The following is a 21,264-nucleotide window of genomic DNA, read 5'->3' as shown; positions in this document are numbered from 1 at the left end:
TACATGTGCTTAGAGAACTGGGCCATTGGCTAGGCTAGGTGAGTACTAGAGCTGGACAGACACCTGCAGTATGGGTCTCACCTGCTTCAAGTCTTGGAAGTACAACAGCGCCACACAGAAAGGTGAGTGAGATGTCAACCCTTGCCTCACACACCTCTCCCACCCTACTATCCATCAGCCACTATCATGAGACGGGTCTGGGTCATTTTAAACTGGCTTTGGCAGGTCTACTTTGTGATTGTTTCCTCGTATTAAGCAGAAAGTAAGCATGATTTACAGTGACCAAGTTACTTTACACTACAACCATTTGACATACTTCAGTACTTTTACCATTCATATTGCTTTTTCATACTATGCATCAATAAAGCTAAACTCAAGGCAAAAGTGTGAGTTATGCTGAATCTTTCTACTAATGTTTCTACTTGTTGAAAATTAAATACTTGCACTGGTGTCCTTATGTGGCCATAAGGACACCAGTGCACGCATATGGCCGATGTTTAAGTGTGTACAGACCACGCTTGATCAGTTCTATTTTGATCATATCACTATGGAATGCTGGGAGTAAGAGGAAGACAACACAGCAAGGGTTAATTACATCCCCTTGGGAGAATTGGGTCATCCAGTCCTGATGTACTTCCCCCTATCAAACACTCATATGCAGATAACATGGGGCTCCCATGGGGACCAGAAAGTGATGTAGTGATGTAGTGTCTCTTGGTGCCCTTGAGAGACATCAGTGCGTGTACAATGAGGTTCAGGGGGAGAGGGGAAGGGGGCAGGAGAGGAAGAGTACATTAAAGCTGTTTAAACCAGGCCCCTAATTTACAGAACATGATGGATGTGGGGACAGGGAGGGGAGGAGGGTACTCAAAATAATGAGTTGAGAGAGTGGAGTGGATGAGGCACCAGGGATGAGGTAGGGATGAGGCAGTCATCTGACAAAGGACTAAAAGATTGAGTATCATTCTACTCATTTTAAGTCCCTCTGGATAAGAGTGTCTGCTAAATGACTAAATGTAAAATGTAGAGGAATTTGGAGCACATTTTTGACTGGAAAGGCTTGTTTCACCCCATAACGCTGTTGCATTGCACTAAATAATCTTGGAATGTAAAACTTTCCCGAATCAAAATAAAGAATTAAGAGTCTCTGATAAAGATCACATACTGTACACCCACATTACATGTAGGGTCTGCTCAGCTCCGTTATCACAGCTTAGGTGAGGAATGCCTTGTCAGAGACACCACAGTGTCTGCCTGGACCAGGCTTTTACAGTAGAGGTGTAAGCCACTTAGATGGGCTTATTTCACATTCCTGTCCTTGTTAAGAAAAGTGCCTTGCCTGAAATGAATCACCGTCCACACTCTTTCCCAGAGAATGTGTGCAGAATTGAGAGCACCATTTTTATTGCCTCCATAACCCCATAACTTGATTAATATGTCCGGGAAAAATGTATGAAAAAACTGGCAAGAGTTTTAATTAAATTATGAAAATCAATGAGCCCTTGTTGAACCTGAGCAGTGCTTAAAGATAAGGAATGGCCATCTGATTCTATCCGGGCTGTTGTCCAGCTAACACTCTAGCAGAGAGGACACAGTGACCGGCAGGAGCTAGAATCACATGTTCTGCACTATTACAGAAAAATGTCATGTTTAATTGTCTGGAATTAATCTCAACAACTCGCAGACGGCAAGCATAAATCACACGTACAGGAAAACCATTCTTTTGAGACTGGTGTATATACAGTAGATCACTGAACATTACTACAGCATTCCCAATTGCTATTTCCAAGAAAGCCTCCTTCCTTTGTGTACATAAGGATCCTACACTGTTTTTCCCAGCCCCCAGACTCTTCAAAGATGATAAAGATTTCAAAGAGAGAGGGAGGGATTGTGAAATGCATGGAGTGAAAAACAGTATTAATCTGTATCGGCATTTAGGGATTTGTCATGTTTGACTGGTGCTGTGGTATGACGGTACGACTATGAGAGGATCTCAGTGTAATGGCATTCCTCCTCCTCTCTTCCTCTAACGACACCTGCCTCTGATTGAGAACCATACTAGGCTGAACTCAAAACCCCAACATAGAAAAACACACATAGACTGCCCACCCCAACTCACGCCCTGACCATACTAAATAAAGACACAACAAAGGAAATAAAGATCAGAACGTAACAGTACTCCCCCCCCCCCCCCCCCCACCCAAAGCTGCGGACTCCGGGCCGCAAAACCTGAACCTATAGGGGAGGGTCTGGGTGGGCGTCTGTCCGCGGTGGCGGCTCTGGTGCGGGACGTGGACCCCACTTCACCACAGTTTTTCTCCGCCTCATTGTCCGCCTCCGTGGCCTCTTAAACACGGCGACCCTCGCCGCCGACCTTGGACTGGAGACCATAGAAATGGGTCCCGAATGGACGGGAGACTCCGGCAGCACCAGAGTGAAGGGCGATTCTGGCATTGCCTGACTGACGGCTCTGGCGGCTCCTGGCTGACTGACGGCTCCTGGCGGCTCCTGGCTGACTGCCGGCTCTGGCGGCTCCTGGCTGACTGGCGGCTCCTGGCTGACTGGCGGCTCTGGCGGCTCCTGGCTGACTGGCGGCTCTGGCGGCTCCTGGCTGACTGGCGGCTCTGGCGGTTCAGGACAGACTGGCGGTTCAGGGCAGACGGTAGACTCTGGTGGCTCAGGACAGACGGGAGACTCTGTCGGCTCAGGACAGACGGGAGACTCTGGCAGCGCTGGAGAGGAGGAAGGCTCTAGCAGCGCTGGACAGGCGGGAACATCTGTAGGCGGAAGACAGAGAGACAGCCTGGTGAGGGGGGCTGCCACCGGAGGGCTGGTGCATGGAGGTGGCACTGGGTAGACCGGACCGTGCAGGCGGACTGGAGCTCTTGAGCACCGAGCCTGCCCAACCTTACCTGGTTGAATGCTCCCCGTAGCCGGGCCAGTGCGGCGCACTGGGCTGTGCTGGCGAACCGGGGACACCATGCATAAGGCTGGTGCCATGTACTCCGGCCTGAGGAGACGCACTGGAGACCAGATGCGTAGAGCCGGGGAAACTGGGGAAACTGTGCACTCCACCGCATAACAGGGTGCCTGCCCGGTCCCTCTCTCTCTCCGGTAAGCACGGGAAGTTGGCGCAGGTCTCCTACCTGGCTTCGCCAAACTCCCTGTGTGCCCCCCCAAGAAATCTTTGGGGCTGCCTCTCGGGCTTCCAGCCGCACTTCCGTGCTGTCTCCTCAGACCAGTGCCTCTCTGCCTTCGCTGCCTCCAGCTCTGCTTTGGGGTGGCGATATTCCCCTATATTCTCCAGAATCTCCTCCCATGTCCAGGAGTCCTGTGTTCTTTGCCGCTGCTGCTGCTGCCCTTTACCACACTGCTTGGTCCTTTGTTGGTGGGTGTTTCTGTAACGGCATTCCTCCTCCTCTTCTGAGGAGGAGTAGCGAGAAGGATCGGAGGACCAATGCGCAGCGTGGTAAGTGTCCATAACGTTTATTTAAAGATATAAACTGAACACTACAAAACAATAAATGTGAAATGAACGAACCGAAACGGTACCGTGTGGCAACAAACACACACACGGAAAACACACACCCACAACTCAAAAGTGAAACCCAGGCTACCTAAGTATGATTCTCAATCAGAGACAACTAACGACACCTGCCTCTGATTGAGAACCATACTAGGCTGAACTCAAAACCCCAACATAGAAAAACACACATAGACTGCCCACCCTAACTCACGCCCTGACCATACTAAATAAAGACAAATCAAAGGAAATAAAGATCAGAACGTGCCACTCAGTCTGTAAGCCTGTGGAGACGGGCAGAGAGGACAGACACTGCATATACCAGTTCATGCACTGTATGAGCAATGGAGAGATGAAAATACCTGACCTGTACTATCAGAATTACTGTAATTGTAACTAGGACACTCAGGAACATTCAATGTGTTTTATGTTATTGTCCTGCTCAAAGGTGAATTTGTCTCCCAGTATCTATTGGAAAGCAGACTGAACCAGGTTTTCCTCTAGGGTTTTTCCAGTGCTTAGCTCTATGACTTTTTTTATCCCAAAAAACTCCCTAGTCTTTGCCGATGACAAAGATACCTATAACATGATGCAGCCACCACCATTATTGAAAATATGAAGAGTGGTAATCAGTGATGTGTTGTGTTGGATTTGCCCCAAGCATAACGCTTTGTATTCAGGACATTTTTAGCAGTTTTACTTTAGTGTCTTATTGAGCATGTTTTAGAATATTTTTATTATGTACAGTCTTCCTACTTTTTTTCTATCATTTTGGTTAATATTTTGGTGTAACTACAATGTTGTTGGTCATTTTCTCCTATTTTCTCCTATTACAGCCATTAATCTCTGTAACTGTTTTAAAGTCATGGTGAAATTCCTGAGTGGTTTCCTTCCTCTCCGCCAACTGAGTTAGGAAGGATGCTTGTGTCTTTGTAGTGACTGGGTGTATTGATACACCATCAAAAGTGTAATTAATATTATGTGTGTTTTTTTCTACACATATGTGAGGGTTACAAAGATCTAGGTAGTCATTCATTCAAAAATCATGTCCATGCTGACTTGTTAAGCACAATTTGAATCCTGAATTTATTTCTGCTTGACATAACAAAGGGGTGAATACTTATTGAATCAATACATTTCACATACGCCCAATTTTTCCGTTTTTGATTTGTTAAAAAAGTTAGAAATATCCAATAAATGTCGTTCCACTTCATGATTGTGTCCCACTTGTTGTTGATTCTTCACAAAAAAATACAGATTTATATCTTTATGTTTGAAGCCTGAAATGTGGCAAAAGGTCGCAAAGTTCAAGGGGGCCGAATACTTTCGCAAGGCACTGTACACCAACCAGAAGACATGGATTACAGGCAGCATCCACACTGAGCTAAAAGGTAGATCTGCCACTTTCAAGGAGCGGGACTCTAACCCGGAAGCTTATAGGAAATCCCACTATGCATTCCGACGAACCATCAAACAGTCAAAGCATCAATACAGGACTAAGATCGAATTGTACTACACCGGCTCCGACACTCGTCAGATGTGGCAGGGCTTGTAAACTATTACAGACCTGCAAAGGGAAGCACATCTGAGAATTGCCCAGTGACACGAGCCTACCAGACAAGCTAAATTACTTCTATGCTCGCTTCGAGGCAAGTAACACTGAAACATGCATGAATGAGAGCATCAGCTGTTTTGGATGACTGTGTGATCACGCTCTCCACAGCCGATGCGAGTAAAACCTTTAAACAGCTCAACAAGGCTGCAGAGCCAGATGGATTACTAGGACGTCTACTCCGATTATGCACTGACCAACTGGCAAGTGTCTTCAGTGACAATTTTTAACCTCTCCCTGTCTGAGTCTGTAATACCAACATGTTTCAAGCCGACCACCATAGTCCCTGTGCCCAAGAACACTAAGGTAATCTGCCTAAATGACTACTGTCCTGTAGCACTCACGTCTGTAGCCATGAAATGCTTTGAAAGGCTAGTCATGGCTCACATCAACACCATTATCCCAGAAACCCTAGACCCACTCCAATTTGGAAACTGCCCCAACAGATTCACAGATGATGCAATCTCTATTGCACTCCACACTGCCCTTTCACACCTGGACAAAAGAAACACCTATGTGAGAATGCTAATCATTGACTACAGCTCAGCGATCAACAACATAGTGCCCTCAAAGCTCATTACTAACCTAAGGACCCTGGGACTAAACACCTCAGTCTGCAACTGGATCCTGGACTTCCTGATGGGCCTCCCCCAGGTGGTAAGGGTAGGTAACAACACATCCGCCCCGCTGATCCTCAACACGGGGGCCCCTCAGGGGTGCGTGCTTAGACCACTCCTGTACTCCCTGTTCACTCATGACTGCATGGATAGGCACGACTCCAACACCATCATAAAGTTTGCCGACGACACAACAGTGGTAGGCGGATCACCAACAACAACGAGACAGCATGTAGGGAGGAGGTCAGAGACCTGGCCATGTGGTGCCAGGACAACAACCTCTCCCTCAACGTGATCAAGACTAAGGAGATTCTCATCGACGGGGCTGTAGTGGAGCAGGCTGAGAGCTTCAAGTTCCTTGGTTTCCACATCACCAACAAACTTACATGGTCCAAGCACACCAAGACAGTTATGAAGAGGGCACAACAAAACTTATTCCCCCTCAGTAGTCTGAAAAGATTTGGCATGGGTCCTCAGGTCCTCAAAAGGTTCTACAGCTGCACATCCTGACTGGTTGCATTACTGCCTGGTATGGCAACGGCTCGGGCCTCCAACCGCAAGGCACTACCGAGGGTAGTTTGAACGGCCCAGTACATCACTGGGGCCAAGCTTCCTGCCATCCAGGACCTCTATACCAGGCAGTGTCAGAGGAAGGCCCTAAAAATGGTCAAAGACTCCAGCCACCCTAGTCATAGACTGTTCTCTCTGCTACCACACGGCAAGCAGTACCTGAGCCCAAAGTCTAGGTCCAAGACGCTTCTAAACCCAAGCCACCTGAACAGCTAATCAAATGGTTACCCAGACTATTTGCATTGCCCCCCCCATCTTTTACGCTGCTGCTACTCTCTGTTATTATCTATGCATAAGTCACCTGAATAACTCTACCCATATTTATACACTGCTCAAAAAAATTAAGGGAACACTAAAATAACACATCCTAGATCTGAATGAATGAAATATTCTTATTAAATACTTTTTTCTTTACATAGTTGAATGTGCTGACAACAGAATCACACAAAAATTATCAATGGAAATCAAATTTATCAACCCATGGAGGTCTGGATTTGGAGTCACACTCAAAATGAAAGTGGAAAACCACACTACAGGCTGATCCAACTTTGATGTAATGTCCTTAAACAAGTCAAAATGAGGCTCAGTAGTGTGTGTGGCCTCCATGTGCCTGTATGACCTCCCTGCAACGCCTGGGCATGCTCCTGATGAGGTGGCTGATGGTCTCCTGAGGGATCTCCTCCCAGACCTGGACTAAAGCATCCGCCAACTCCTGGACAGTCTGTGGTGCAAAGTGGCGTTGGTGGATGGAGCGAGACATGATGTCCCAGATGTGCTCAATTGGATTCAGGTCTGGGGAACGGGCGGGCCAATCCATAGCATCAATGCCTTCCTCTTGCAGGAACTGCTGACACACTCCAGCCACATGAGGTCTAGCTTTGTCTTGCATTAGGAGGAACCCAGGGCCAACCGCACCAGCATATGGTCTCACAAGGGGTCTGAGGATCTCATCTCGGTACCTAATGGCAGTCAGGCTACCTCTGGAGAGCACATGGCTGTGCCAAACGTCCTGCACGGTGTTGGGCTGTAAGCACAACCCCCACCTGTGGACGTCGGGCCCTCATGCCACCCTCATGGAGTCTGTTTCTGACCGTTTGAGCAGACACATGCACATTTGTGGCCTGCTGGAGGTCATTTTGCAGGGCTCTGGCAGTGCTCCTCCTGCTCCTCCTTGCACAAAGGCGGAGGTAGCGCCTCCATGCTCTGGACACTACGCTGACAGACACAGCAAACCTTCTTGCCACAGCTCGCATTGATGTGCCATCCTGGATGAGCTGCACTACTAAAAAATTGTATAGACTGATGTTTTTATGTATGTTTTATTATGAAGCATATTACAACTATACTGAACGATTATATACAGTAGGTTCGCCGTGTTTTGCTGGTGACCAGCCTTTTCTGTGTTTTGGACACTTGTCACCAGCAAAACCAGCATCAAAGAGCTTGATTATTTAAGACAGGAAATTACATATGCAGTGCCTTGCGAAAGTATTCGGCCCCCTTGAACTTTGCTTTAAGCTTTAAACATCCCAAGGAGCACTGTGCAAGCGATAATATTGAAATGGAAGGAGTATCAGACCACTGCAAATCTACCAAGACCTGGCCGTCCCTCTAAACTTTCAGCTCATACAAGGAGAAGACTGATCAGAGATGCAGCCAAGAGGCCCATGATCACTCTGGATGGACTGCAGAGATCTACAGCTGAGGTGGGAGACTGTCCATAGGACAACAATCAGTTGTATATTGCACAAATCTGGCCTTTATGGAAGAGTGGCAAGAAGAAAGCCATTTCTTAAAGATATCCATAAAAAGTGTTGTTTAAAGTTTGCCACAAGCCACCTGGGAGACACACCAAACATGTGGAAGAAGGTGCTCTGGTCAGATGAAACCAAAATTGAACTTTTTGGCAACAATGCAAAACGTTATGTTTGGCGTAAAAGCAACACAGCTCATCACAATGAACACACCATCCCCACTGTCAAACATGGTGGTGGCAGCATCATGGTTTGGGCCTGCTTTTCTTCAGCAGGGACAGGGAAGATGGTTAAAATTGATGGGAAGATGGATGGAGCCAAATACAGGACCATTCTGGAAGAAAACCTGATGGAGTCTGCAAAAGACCTGAGACTGGGACGGAGATTTGTCTTCCAACAAGACAATGATCCAAAACATAAAGCAAAATCTACAATGGAATGGTTCAAAAATAAACATATCCAGGTGTTAGAATGGCCAAGTCAAAGTCCAGACCTGAATCCAATCGAGAATCTGTGGAAAGAACTGAAAACTGCTGTTCACAAATGCTCTCCATCCAACCTCACTGAGCTCGAGCTGTTTTGCAAGGAGAAATGGGAAAAAATGTCAGTCTCTCGATGTGCAAAACTGATAGAGACATACCCCAAGCGACTTACAGCTGTAATCGCAGCAAAAGTTGGCGCTACAAAGTATTAACTTAAGGGGGCAGAATAATTTTGCACACCCAATTTTTCAGTTTTGGATTTGTTAAAAAAGTTTGAAATATCCAATAAATGTCGTTCCACTTCATGATTGTGTCCCACTTGTTGTTGATTCTTCACAAAAAAATACAGTTTTATATATTTATGTTTGAAGCCTGAAATGTGGCAAAAGGTCGCAAAGTTCAAGGGGGCCGAATACTTTCGCAAGGCACTGTACCATAAGGACTTACTTTGTTTTTTTTCTCTAATACAATGGCCACATCAGGCCTGCAAGCCACATTATGCTGGCTTGCAAAGTTATGTTTAATTCCTACTGGAATCCAGCCTGAGTGTCGATACCCAACAATTGGAACATTTATTCACCCACAATCAGTACTCAGAATGCCTACTAGGGTTAGAAAGATGAATACATTAAACTACCTAAACTATTTAAATCGGAACAACCATTTCAGTAACAGGTACATTAGGTCCAACTAACAGATTGGATTAGCATAAGCTGATCAGCAGCCTACCAGTATAAGCATGTCACCAACATACTAGCATGAGCTGGTCACCAGCATCACCAGCTTTACCAGCTGGTTGGCCAGCCTAACTAGATAGCCTAACTTGACCAGCATGGACCAGCTTGACATTTTGTCAGATTTTTGTCAGTAGGGCTGCAGTCACTCGTCTTTGTTTTCTGTCTGTGACACTTTCTCACCCTCTCTCCATCCATCCATCCCCCCGCTCCATCACAGGTGGGAACAGAGACGTGCTGGTCAGCCCTGGCTCATACTTCTTCCTCTCCAACAGCTGTGGTCAGGGAGAGGAGTGGCTCAAGACCCTCAACAAGGGTGTCTGGATACCCTTTACAGGTAGCATCACTATTACATACAAATCCACTACTAAACACTCATTACCACACTCAAATGCATACACTTGGCGCTCTCACTGTCTTGAACAAACAATCAAATCAGTCATGCCGTATAATTTGTTTTAGTTCAACAGACCAGAGTATGACTCCTCCAGTCTGTACAGGGCTTAGCCCAACCCTGTGTGTACGCATACCTCAGCCTCAGCTCCCCTCAGCCTCAGCTCCCCTCAGCCTCCTTGGTGGGCACAGCTGTGTGTCTGCCTTGGCTCGGTGCCTGCTGGGCTTAACACAATACCCAGTTTGCACACAACATTCTGAGAACCATATGTGAGGGGAAGGGGGATACTTAGTCAGTTGCACAACTGAACGCAATCAACCAAAATGTGTCTTCCGCATTTAACCCAACCACTCTGAACCAGAAACGTGAGGGGGACTGCCTTAATCGACATCATCAGCACCCGGGGAGCAGTTGCTGTTAGGGGTTAACTGCCTTGCTCAAGTGTAGAACTGCAGATTTTTCCAATTTGCCATTTCAGGGATTCAAACCAGTGATCTTTCAGTTACTAGCTCAACACCTAACTGCTAGGCTACCTGCATCCCAACACAATCTGTTTCTTAAAGCATGGTGAGAGCGTGGTTGTCCTGTGGTTATTTTGCATACAACCTTCCCACAATATTCTTGGAATGGTGCAGGACGAGTGGCGACCCGGCAGAACCCCACCTGTTTTGAGCCCCACATTTTTAGCAAAAAATGTTGGCATGTTGTTTTGGCATTAATAGGTGTCACATATCAGTTTGCAAACTATGTAAAAAATAAATGAATAAATAATTGACTTACTAAAGCCGCATACCATTGTCCAAAACACAGAGAAGCTAGCTCAGTGCTTTCTGTGGTGGTGGGGCAGCCAGTGCAAAATATGGAGTGTAGGGGTTGGTAATGTTCTCTAATTGTCAACATCATACTTTCAATATCTTAGCTAGTAGTCATCATCATGAATCAGGTTGACAATCTACTGGCAAATACTTTTTAATCCTTGTCATATGAAGAGAAATAACAAAGAGAAATTATAGATCAAACGTATCGGTGCTCATTGGCCATTGGACATAAACATTACACAACAAGTTGGAAATTGCAAATTCAAGAATGAGTGGTTTGGAAAGAATCAGTGGCTAACTGCAAGCATGACTAAGGCAATCACTAGCCTGCTATTCTGTGGAGTGGGTGTGTGGTCCCGAGTCTGGGTTTAAGGGTCTCTTTTCCAAGCTTAAAATGATAAACATTCAACATTTGCCATACTGTCAATCCAGCATGATTTCTGCCACGCTCAAAACAACTTTCAACTCAGAACTGGGAAATCTGACTTCAGTGAGTTCAAGACAACTGGGAACTCAGGAAAACACAATTTTTATTTACGTTACGCTCAACAACTACATCATACCAGTCATCCAACAGAGTCCCATTCAGAGCGCAGCAGCGCCTCTTCAACCTCAGGAGGCTGAAGAAATTCGGCTGGTCACCAAAAGCACTCACAAACTTCTACAGATGCACAATCGAGAGCATCCTGGCGGGCTGTATCACCGCCTGGTATGGCAACTGCACCGCCCACAACCGTAGATAAATAAAGGTGAAATAAATAAAAATACAGGGTGGACATAGAGTGGTTCCACCTAGAGTTCTGGAAACAGAGCACAGAAGAGAGCATCCTGGCGGGCTGTATCACCGCCTGGTATGGCAACTGCACCGCCCTCAACCGTAGATAAATAAATAAAAATACAGGGTGGACATAGAGTGGTTCCACCTAGAGTTCTGGAAACAGAGCACAGAAGAGAGCATCCTGGCGGGCTGTATCACCGCCTGGTATGGCAACTGCACCGCCCTCAACCGTAGATAAATAAATAAAAATACAGGGTGGACATAGAGTGGTTCCACCTAGAGTTCTGGAAACAGAGCACAGAAGAGAGCATCCTGGCGGGCTGTATCACCGCCTGGTATGGCAACTGCACCGCCCTCAACCGTAGATAAATAAAGGTAAAATAAATAAAAATACAGGGTGGACATAGAGTGGTTCCACCTAGAGTTCTGGAAACAGAGCACAGAAGAGAGCATCCTGGCGGGCTGTATCACCGCCTGGTATGGCAACTGCACCGCCCTCAACCGTAGATAAATAAAGGTAAAATAAATAAAAATACAGGGTGGACATAGAGTGGTTCCACCTAGAGTTCTGGAAACAGAGCACAGAAGAGAGCATCCTGGCGGGCTGTATCACCGCCTGGTATGGCAACTGCACCGCCCTCAACCGTAGATAAATAAATAAAAATACAGGGTGGACATAGAGTGGTTCCACCTAGAGTTCTGGAAACAGAGCACAGAAGAGAGCATCCTGGCGGGCTGTATCACCGCCTGGTATGGCAACTGCACCGCCCTCAACCGTAGATAAATAAAGGTAAAATAAATAAAAATACAGGGTGGACATAGAGTGGTTCCACCTAGAGTTCTGGAAACAGAGCACAGAAGAGAGCATCCTGGCGGGCTGTATCACCGCCTGGTATGGCAACTGCACCGCCCTCAACCGTAGATAAATAAATAAAAATACAGGGTGGACATAGAGTGGTTCCACCTAGAGTTCTGGAAACAGAGCACAGAAGAGAGCATCCTGGCGGGCTGTATCACCGCCTGGTATGGCAACTGCACCGCCCTCAACCGTAGATAAATAAATAAAAATACAGGGTGGACATAGAGTGGTTCCACCTAGAGTTCTGGAAACAGAGCACAGAAGAGAGCATCCTGGCGGGCTGTATCACCGCCTGGTATGGCAACTGCACCGCCCTCAACCGTAGATAAATAAATAAAAATACAGGGTGGACATAGAGTGGTTCCACCTAGAGTTCTGGAAACAGAGCACAGAAGAGAGCATCCTGGCGGGCTGTATCACCGCCTGGTATGGCAACTGCACCGCCCTCAACCGTAGATAAATAAATAAAAATACAGGGTGGACATAGAGTGGTTCCACCTAGAGTTCTGGAAACAGAGCACAGAAGAGAGCATCCTGGCGGGCTGTATCACCGCCTGGTATGGCAACTGCACCGCCCTCAACCGTAGATAAATAAATAAAAATACAGGGTGGACATAGAGTGGTTCCACCTAGAGTTCTGGAAACAGAGCACAGAAGCACAAGAGGGTGTACCCACACGCACGCACACACAGAATGAGCTGAGATAGCCCATGAGATGTGCAGGCCTTGTGCTGACTTCCCTAATGTGAGGAAATATTGATCCTTACGCACAGACCTGAGACAGGCATTGGAAGAATGACTTACATAACCATCCTTTAATATTTCCATCAAAGAACGACAACATCAGGCCATAACAGAGGACTGAGTCAAAATACTCCCTGTTCTGCTCATGAAGACCTAAATGTCCTTAGATTACTGTTGTGCCTATCACAGGAATCTCACCCCGGAGCCTGGTCAATGCACAGCAACACGTTTCACAAGAGAGATTAACATTCCCAATGAATTCCCCGCACCACTCCGGAGCAGTTAGTCCTTACTTCACTGAGCCTATTGCCTCTCTCCGACACGTCCTTCAGGAGAGAGATTTTCACAGATTAGAGGCCATCATGGCTCACTGAGGCCGTACATCCGCCTCTTTAACATCCAGCCAATGTCCAGCAAGAGAGTCAGAGAGCCAGACTCAGCTGGGGCTGGGGCTTATCTGTGGCCAGTTTAGCCCCATATAGTCTTTAACATCCAGCCAATGTCCAGCAAGAGAGTCAGAGAGCCAGACTCAGCTGGGGCTGGGGCTTATCTGTGGCCAGTTTAGCCCCATATAGTCTTTAACATCCAGCCAATGTCCAGCAAGAGAGTCAGAGAGCCAGACTCAGCTGGGGCTGGGGCTTATCTGTGGCCAGTTTAGCCCCATATAGTCTTTAACATCCAGCCAATGTCCAGCAAGAGAGTCAGAGAGCCAGACTCAGCTGGGGCTGGGGCTTATCTGTGGCCAGTTTAGCCCCATATAGTCTTTAACATCCAGCCAATGTCCAGCAAGAGAGTCAGAGAGCCAGACTCAGCTGGGGCTGGGGCTTATCTGTGGCCAGTTTAGCCCCATATAGTCTTTAACATCCAGCCAATGTCCAGCAAGAGAGTCAGAGAGCCAGACTCAGCTGGGGCTGGGGCTTATCTGTGGCCAGTTTAGCCCCATATAGTCTTTAACATCCAGCCAATGTCCAGCAAGAGAGTCAGAGAGCCAGACTCAGCTGGGGCTGGGGCTTATCTGTGGCCAGTTTAGCCCCATATAGTCTTTAACATCCAGCCAATGTCCAGCAAGAGAGTCAGAGAGCCAGACTCAGCTGGGGCTGGGGCTTATCTGTGGCCAGTTTAGCCCCATATAGTCTTTAACATCCAGCCAATGTCCAGCAATAGAGTCAGAGAGCCAGACTCAGCTGGGGCTGGGGCTTATCTGTGGCCAGTTTAGCCCCATATAGTCTTTAACATCCAGCCAATGTCCAGCAAGAGAGTCAGAGAGCCAGACTCAGCTGGGGCTGGGGCTTATCTGTGGCCAGTTTAGCCCCATATAGTCTTGGACCACTAGGGGTGGTTCATAATAGCTCAGTGGAAAATTACTCTATTAGGGTCTGGCTGCCTCTAGGCAGAGTAGTATGCTAGGACAGAGGGGAGTGTGTGTGTGGGGGGGGGGACAAAAAGGGTTCAAACTCATTTATTCTTTTGTCAATCTGTGACACTGTTCTCCCTTGTTAATGATTCAGGGAGAGATAGGAGATACAGAGGGTGCCGGTGCCACCTTGGCCATGCTCCAGTGAGTATGGTGGGGGATAGTTTGATACAGGAGGGAGGTTGGGGGAGAGACTAGAGGGGTGGAGTAGGCAGGGGCTGGGGAGGGGGCTGAGCCAGGCTAAATAAAAGAGAGAGTCCAAGACAAAACACTGTGTACTTGTTCTTGTGGTGGGACCGTGGGGATCTTTGAAGGAACCCTAAGGACCACGACGTGAGGAAACAAACATAACCTAATTGGTGAGAAAGAGAGCAGCTCAGGGGGGGACTGAGAGCGCATTGGACAGGGAGGGATGACACTGGCTGAGTGAAAACAATGGCACATTCCTGAAGCATGAGGGGGATTGGATAGGACAAGGAGGGAGAGACACGTGCCGCAAGGACATAGCTTGCTAAGTGGTGCTTACCAAGCACAATTACTGCTGGACAACGCTGGAACGCTAACTTAATCTCTTCTGGGTGGGGAGGGAATAATATACTCCCTGTGGTTGTCACAGTCGTCACTTCTACAATAACATGGACACCTTCTTCTAGGAGAGCTGGTTGACTCTTTTGTTAACACAATCCAGGTTGAAAGTGGTTCCTCTGGATGTTCAATGCTCACCAGATTGAGTTCAGTTAAGCATTGTGGAAGGACTTGTGCCCTGGGAACCAAGGCTGAGGTGAGCGTGAGAGGAGCCGAGCTACTGTACAACTGCCTCCTCGTCTTTATCTGCATTCAGCAACAACGTGTGGAGGAACTTTCCTAAACATTTACAGTGTTTAGTGGTGAAAAGGACCAGTTTAATCAGTTGAATGTTTACTGTTGCTGGACTCTCCTATCTCCTGTTAAATCATTATCTTAGGAATCTAAAGAGGGAAACTTAGCCGCCAAAAATAAAGATGGGTTTTTACTTTCCAAAGTTCAACATGGCTCATGTTCCCATGGTTGTTCTATTCATTGGCATGTTTGCTCCATTGCATGCCTGAGTGATTGTGAGTTTGTGATATGTCAGGTATGTCACAATGCTTCTTCTTGTAGGATGATATTCTTTCCATTGGAATGCTAATTCTTCTGATTAGGTCACCTAGTTGACCATTGTTGAGCATCGCCAAGGAATGCCTCTGCCTCCTCATTTCTCGAGTCGTCAGAGCAAGGAGCCTTATCTGTTTACCTGAAGAAAGAAAAGGAGGAGGGAAGAGGAGGAGGGAGGGGGAGAAGAAACAGAACAGAAAGTAACAGACAGGAGAGAGTTTCCAAAAAATAGAGAGGTAGATAGGGGTGGGCCGCTTGGGAAAGAACACACTGGTCTCAGCAGCGCCGAGCCATTTGAGTCCTCTCATAATCCCCCATCAAACAGTCTGGCCGGAGAGGAGAGAGGGGAAGAAAAGAGGTGAAAAGAGAGAGAGATTTGGACTGGGAGAAAATATTTGTGAAGAGAACAGAGAAGATGCCGGAGAACAAGGCGACAGTGTGCAGGACCAGCAGCTACCTGTCCCACCCTGCTTACAGGAAGATCAAGCGGGTGCTGAGCTTCAGGAGGCGTGAGTATCTCAGGCCCACAGAGACACACATACACACAGACAGAGCGGTAGTGTGAGGCAGGCTACGTAAATAGGTGGTTTGGAGCATGGAGGGTTCGAGTCCACTTGTCTGAAGAAGGGAAGCTCCCTGAACCATCAAACTCACACTCTATCATCCTCTGTTTATTCATTTAGCCTGGGTGATCTTAAATTCTCTCCACCCCCAGGCGTGTTTGGCCAGCGGTTGGAGGAGACGGTTCTGTATGAGCGGCGTTACGGCGTCCATATGGCACCTCTGGTGGTGGAGCAGTGTGTGGACTTCATCCGGGAGCGGGGTCTTCTGGAGGTGGGGCTGTTCCGCCAGCCAGGCCAGGCCACGCTGGTCAAAGAGTTGCAGGACGCCTTCGATGCTGGGGAGAAGCCCTCCTTTGACAGGTAAGAGCTCTCCAGTCAACGCAAACAGAAACACCACAGTTGAAAATTAAATTAGACCTATTGGCCAGCTATATCTGTATGTACCGTTATGCGTGCCCCCATACGGTGGTAGAGATGTGCTGTATTTTAAGTGTGTGTGTATTTGACATCCTAGCAGGACAGACGTGCACACCGTGGCGTCGCTCCTGAAGCTGTATCTGCGGGAGCTGCCAGAGCCACTGGTGCCCTTCTCCAGATACCAGGACTTCCTGGTGTGTGGCAAGAACATCTCCTCTGAGAGGAAACAGGTAAGTCTGCATCCAGCTGCATCATGCACGCCATCCTGAGATACATCTGATGAACAGCGAGAGACACAACCACCATCCTCTGATCTAAAAGTTCTAAGGAGAAATGTAATTGATCAAGTCCATAGATGGTACTTACAACAATATCTTGCCCGGTGTCCCCAAGGGTTTGACAGAACTACAGCATCTTCTTCATGAACTTCCAGTGGCTAACTTTAACCTGCTAAATTACATCTGCCAGTAAGTCTACAATTGACCTGTCCTTCATTAGCAAGATAATGTCAAGACAGCATCAAGATAGCAAGATAACATAAAGATCATTAGCAAGATGTCATCAAGATAACATCAAATCTGCATACAACATATCTCACTTTCAATGCAATTTAAACGCAATGCAAATATAATTGTTTGAATCACTAGACTTGTAGCGATCACTTGTAGCGTACAACATCACTTGTAGCGTACAACATACAGTACAACATATATTAATATCTGTTCAACCATGACACATTTCTGTATGTTATGTAGCAGCTGTGACAAAATCGACCCTGCCCAAGTCTCATACGGATAATTCACTGCCAAAACAGGTTTTTGAACGAAGTCCAGTCCTATTCCAGCAGCAACAAGATGAGCACCCAGAACCTGGCTACTGTTTTCGGGCCTAACATTCTACGACCCAAAGCTGAAGATCCAGAGAGTATCATTGGAGGTGCGTGTGGGCATGTGAGAGTGTTGTTCAGGAAAAAGGACATGAATCAGAGATCGCCTACAGATATAGAGCCAGACAGAGACAGATATAGACCGATAAAGATAGGGTCTGTCTGTCTGTCTGTCTGTCTGTCTGTCTGTCTGTCTGTCTGTCTGTCTGTCTGTCTGTCTGTCTGTCTGTCTGTCTGTCTGTCTGTCTGTCTGTCTGTCTGTCTGTCTGTCTGTCTCTATCTGTCTGTCTGTCTGTCTGTCTGTCAGCCTGTCTGTTTGTCTGTCTGTCTGTCCGGGTGGCCTTGAGACAGTGTTTATATCAACAGTGTTGCGTACACGCTGAGTGCCATGTGATGCTGTTTGTACGTTGTTGGTACTGTATGTGTCCGGCTGTGACTCTTGTGTCTGTCCTTCTGTTCCCCAGGGGCAGCCGTGGTGCAGCAGCTCATGTCTGAGCTGATCAGGGAGCACCAGTGCCTTTTCTCCAGGGAGGGGGGAAATGTAGACGCCCCCGGTTCCTCACGACCAGATTCTTACCCCTGTCATAGATGGAAAGGAGACCCATTCGAGGGGGCGCATATTCAGCCCACTGCCCAAGCCCAGTCACATGACTCCAGGCTTGGCATAACAGCCGAGCGCCTCCTACAACAACAGCTAGCCCACCATCCTTCCCCTTGCTCCCGCCAGCTCTCACTGCCTCTGATTGCTGAGAGGAGAGGGTCAGCCCAAAGGCCGTGTGAAATCAGTTTAGCCCCACGCCTGTTCAACACAGACCACCAGCAGCCAGCTGAGGGGTCTCTATACCACAGATACACTCCGTCCCAGTCAGAGTCCCAGCCCCCTGAGACAGCACACAGCCCCCACCTTCACTCTCCCCCTGCCTCCTCACTCACAGCCTCTGCTTCCACTGTGACAATACAGGCTGACCCAGACCACAGCAGCATGCTGCCCAGTGGCTGGACAGGCCCAGAGGGTCCCAGCTGGGCTGCAAAGCTGGGGACTACTGGCACCAGTGGAAGCAGTAAGGCTCAGGACAGCACTTTGTCTGTCTATGACAACTTGGACACACTCCAGAGCATTGATGAGGTGGCTGCTGATGGTGGTGTGGGCAGCACTGCTGGTCCAGTGGAGGTGGGCATGGCAAGCGTGGCAGACACCAGCAGCTCATGGTCCTTCTGTGAGATTCTGCCCCTGGACGATAGTGGGAGTGGTGTGGTCAGAGCTAGCCTAGGACGGAGGTCCACCAGGTTCCACTCCTTCAGGACTGACCCAGGAGAGGACCTCCATCCTAACTCCCTAGCCTCCTCCTCTGTCCCTACTGATTTCCCCCTGAGCACGGGCAGCTCGGAGGTCTTCCTGCCCTCTGACCCCCACGTCCCCCCGGCCTCCCAGGCCATGTACTGTCTCCTGGCTGGCCTCAGACAAGAGATGGCCAGGCAGAGGGCTGAGTTCGAGGCCAAGATCCAGAGGTAATGGAACTGTGAATAAATCACACCAATGCATCAGCAGTCCTTTTCAAATGTCCATATATATTCTATATACAGTCTTCAACATGTGTCAGGTTACACTAACATGATGTGATGCTGCATGCTACATTCTGGACCACAGTCCTGTAGTACCACCAGAGTGAAAGCTGTGTGTGTATAACTCCTTGTCCCCCTTTCTTCTGGCTCTCCCAGGTTTGAGCTGCGTAACGAGGCCCTCCACGGGGAAGTTGTGGGACTGCGGGCCAGCCTGGCGCAGCAGCGCCGCTGGTACAGTGTGGCCGAAATCAAGATCCGCAACGTGGAGCGTGCCCGGGCCGACGCCGACCGTCGCAACGCCACGCTGCAGATGGAGATGGAGCAGTTCTTCGACACCTTCGGAGAGCTGAGAGATGAGGCCAGTAAGCGCGAGCGCATCGTACAAAGCTTCTGATGGCCAGTCAGATTAGAGAAAGATGACACTATCAGAGCACTTCAAGAGCAGCATCAGGAGCATGCAATCACCCGTGATCTGAATGGAATATAGAGTGAACTGTCTGTTGCCATGATAAATCCATATTGGATTTGTCTCATAATGATCCATTCTTGAGGATGGTTCTAAGAAATCTTTGAGATGGAACCAGCTGGGATGGACAACTCTGTGTCTTGGACATAATGTAGTTCAGCCAGACACATTGACAACCAGAACAGAATGAGATGGAGATGACGGAGTGTAACACAAGCTATTGAACTCACTAAATGTTTCTATAACTGAAATGAGTCCTAAATATACAGAATTAAAGCTTGGAGATTGACACTTACTGGATCTATAATGGAATGGATTGGCTGACAGCTGGGGGTTGGGATAACAGACAGCCCAAGACGCAATCAGTACATCCTGAGCCACATAGGAAAAGTACTGAAAGAGATGTTGAACACAGTGATCATCTAGGAAGTAACAGAACAAGCCAATGGAGCAGGGATATTCAAATCGTACCCTACGAGGTCCGGACTACTGCTGGTTTTATGTTCGACCTTCAAATGAATTGCACCCACCTGGTGTCCCAGGTCAAAATCAATTCCTGAATAGAGGGAAATAATGAGAAAAAAAAACCAGTAAAACTGGCTTCGAGGTACAGATTTGAATTTGAGGGCCATAGAAAAAATATGTGTAAATGCAGAGAGGATGACCTATTCCCAATCTTTGACAAAATCCCACATCCATTTTGGCACCGTGTGAAAGCTGATCTTAAATATAATCTGATTTAGTGCTTCCAAGCATTTGGGTAATGTTCTGAGTTTGTCTAAGAAAAGACTCATACAATAATTATGAATGATGATATAATTTGGGACCCATCTTTTCCCACCTTGTTATGACAGAACAGGCTGAGTAACACCTTTCAACAGATGTCTTATTAAAAATACAAGACATCAAATCAAATTGTACTTGTCACATGCTTGGTAAACAACAGGTATAGACTAACAGTGAAATGCTCACTGATGGCTCCTTTTCCAACAATGTAGAGTTAAAGAACATGGCTACTTGTCACATGCTTGGTAAACAACAGGTATAGACTAACAGTGAAATGCTCACTGATGGCTCCTTTTCCAACAATGTAGAGTTAAAGAACATGGCTACATACAGGGAGTACCAGTACTGAGTCGATTTGCAGGGAGGGGTACGCGGTCATTTAGGGAGCTATGCACATATAGGTAGGGCAGTAGATAGATAAGACAGTAGAAGCAGCGTATGTGGTGAGTGTGTGTTTCTACGTGTGGATGGCGTCAGGATGCATGTGCGTGGGTGCTATGCGTGTTTGTGGCCGTATGTAGTGTGTGTGTGTGTGTGTGTGTGTGTGTGTGTTGGGATGTCAGTGTAAGTATGTGTAAGTCAGTAGAGGCTGGTGGGAGGAGCTATAGGAGGATGGGCTCATTGTAATGGCTGGAATGGAATAAATGGAACGGAGTCAAACATTAGGCTTCCATATGTTTGATACAGTTCCATTGATTCCATTCCAGCCATTACAATGAACCCGTCCTCCTATAGCTCCTCCCACCTGCCTCCACCTGCAGTCCAGTGTGTGTTCGCATAGAGTCAGTGCAAGAGAGTTAGTGCAAAAAGGTTCAACGCACTTAGTCCCGGTAGCCATTTGATTAGCTAGTTAGCTATCTTTTTTATCATTCTTCTGGCTTGGGGGTAGAAGCTGTTGAGGGTCCTGTTGGTTACTGTCTTGGTGTACTGGTACCGCTTGACGCTTGTCCACCATTGTTCTTGTAGCCAAGAAAGCGAAGGTCACTTGACTAAATGACTATTGCCCCACAGCACTCACTTCTGTCATCATGAAGTGCTTTGAGAGTTAAGGATCATATCACCTCCACCTTACCCGACACCCTAGACCCACTACAATTTGCATACTGCCACAACAGATCCACAGATGACACAATTGCTATCACACTGTCCT

General features: G+C 47.5%; 1 protein-coding gene across 2 annotated transcripts; it reads left to right on the top strand.

The window, feature by feature from the left end:
* The first annotated feature begins 14,544 nt into the window (after window positions 1-14,544).
* Window positions 14,545-20,632, top strand: LOC109873293 (rho GTPase-activating protein 24). 2 transcript variants are annotated; one of them, XM_020464940.2, is made up of 7 exons: window positions 14,545-15,942; window positions 16,149-16,356; window positions 16,514-16,643; window positions 16,807-16,880; window positions 17,228-17,349; window positions 17,764-18,808; window positions 19,019-20,632. In XM_020464940.2, exons 1-7 carry the CDS (start codon window positions 15,849-15,851, stop codon window positions 19,254-19,256), a joined length of 1,911 nt encoding a protein of 636 aa, XP_020320529.1. In that variant the 5' UTR covers window positions 14,545-15,848; the 3' UTR covers window positions 19,257-20,632. The 2 variants fall into 2 exon arrangements, with proteins under 2 accessions (XP_020320529.1, XP_020320528.1); XM_020464939.2 differs by having other exon boundaries at window positions 16,511-16,643.
* The last annotated feature ends 632 nt before the right edge of the window (window positions 20,633-21,264 follow it).

The sequence above is a fragment of the Oncorhynchus kisutch genome, linkage group LG28 (assembly GCF_002021735.2).
Source record: "Oncorhynchus kisutch isolate 150728-3 linkage group LG28, Okis_V2, whole genome shotgun sequence".
Taxonomy (NCBI): Eukaryota; Metazoa; Chordata; class Actinopteri; order Salmoniformes; family Salmonidae; genus Oncorhynchus; species Oncorhynchus kisutch.
Note: the sequence above shows the minus strand (reverse complement) of the source record. Positions and strands in the feature narration are given on the sequence as shown.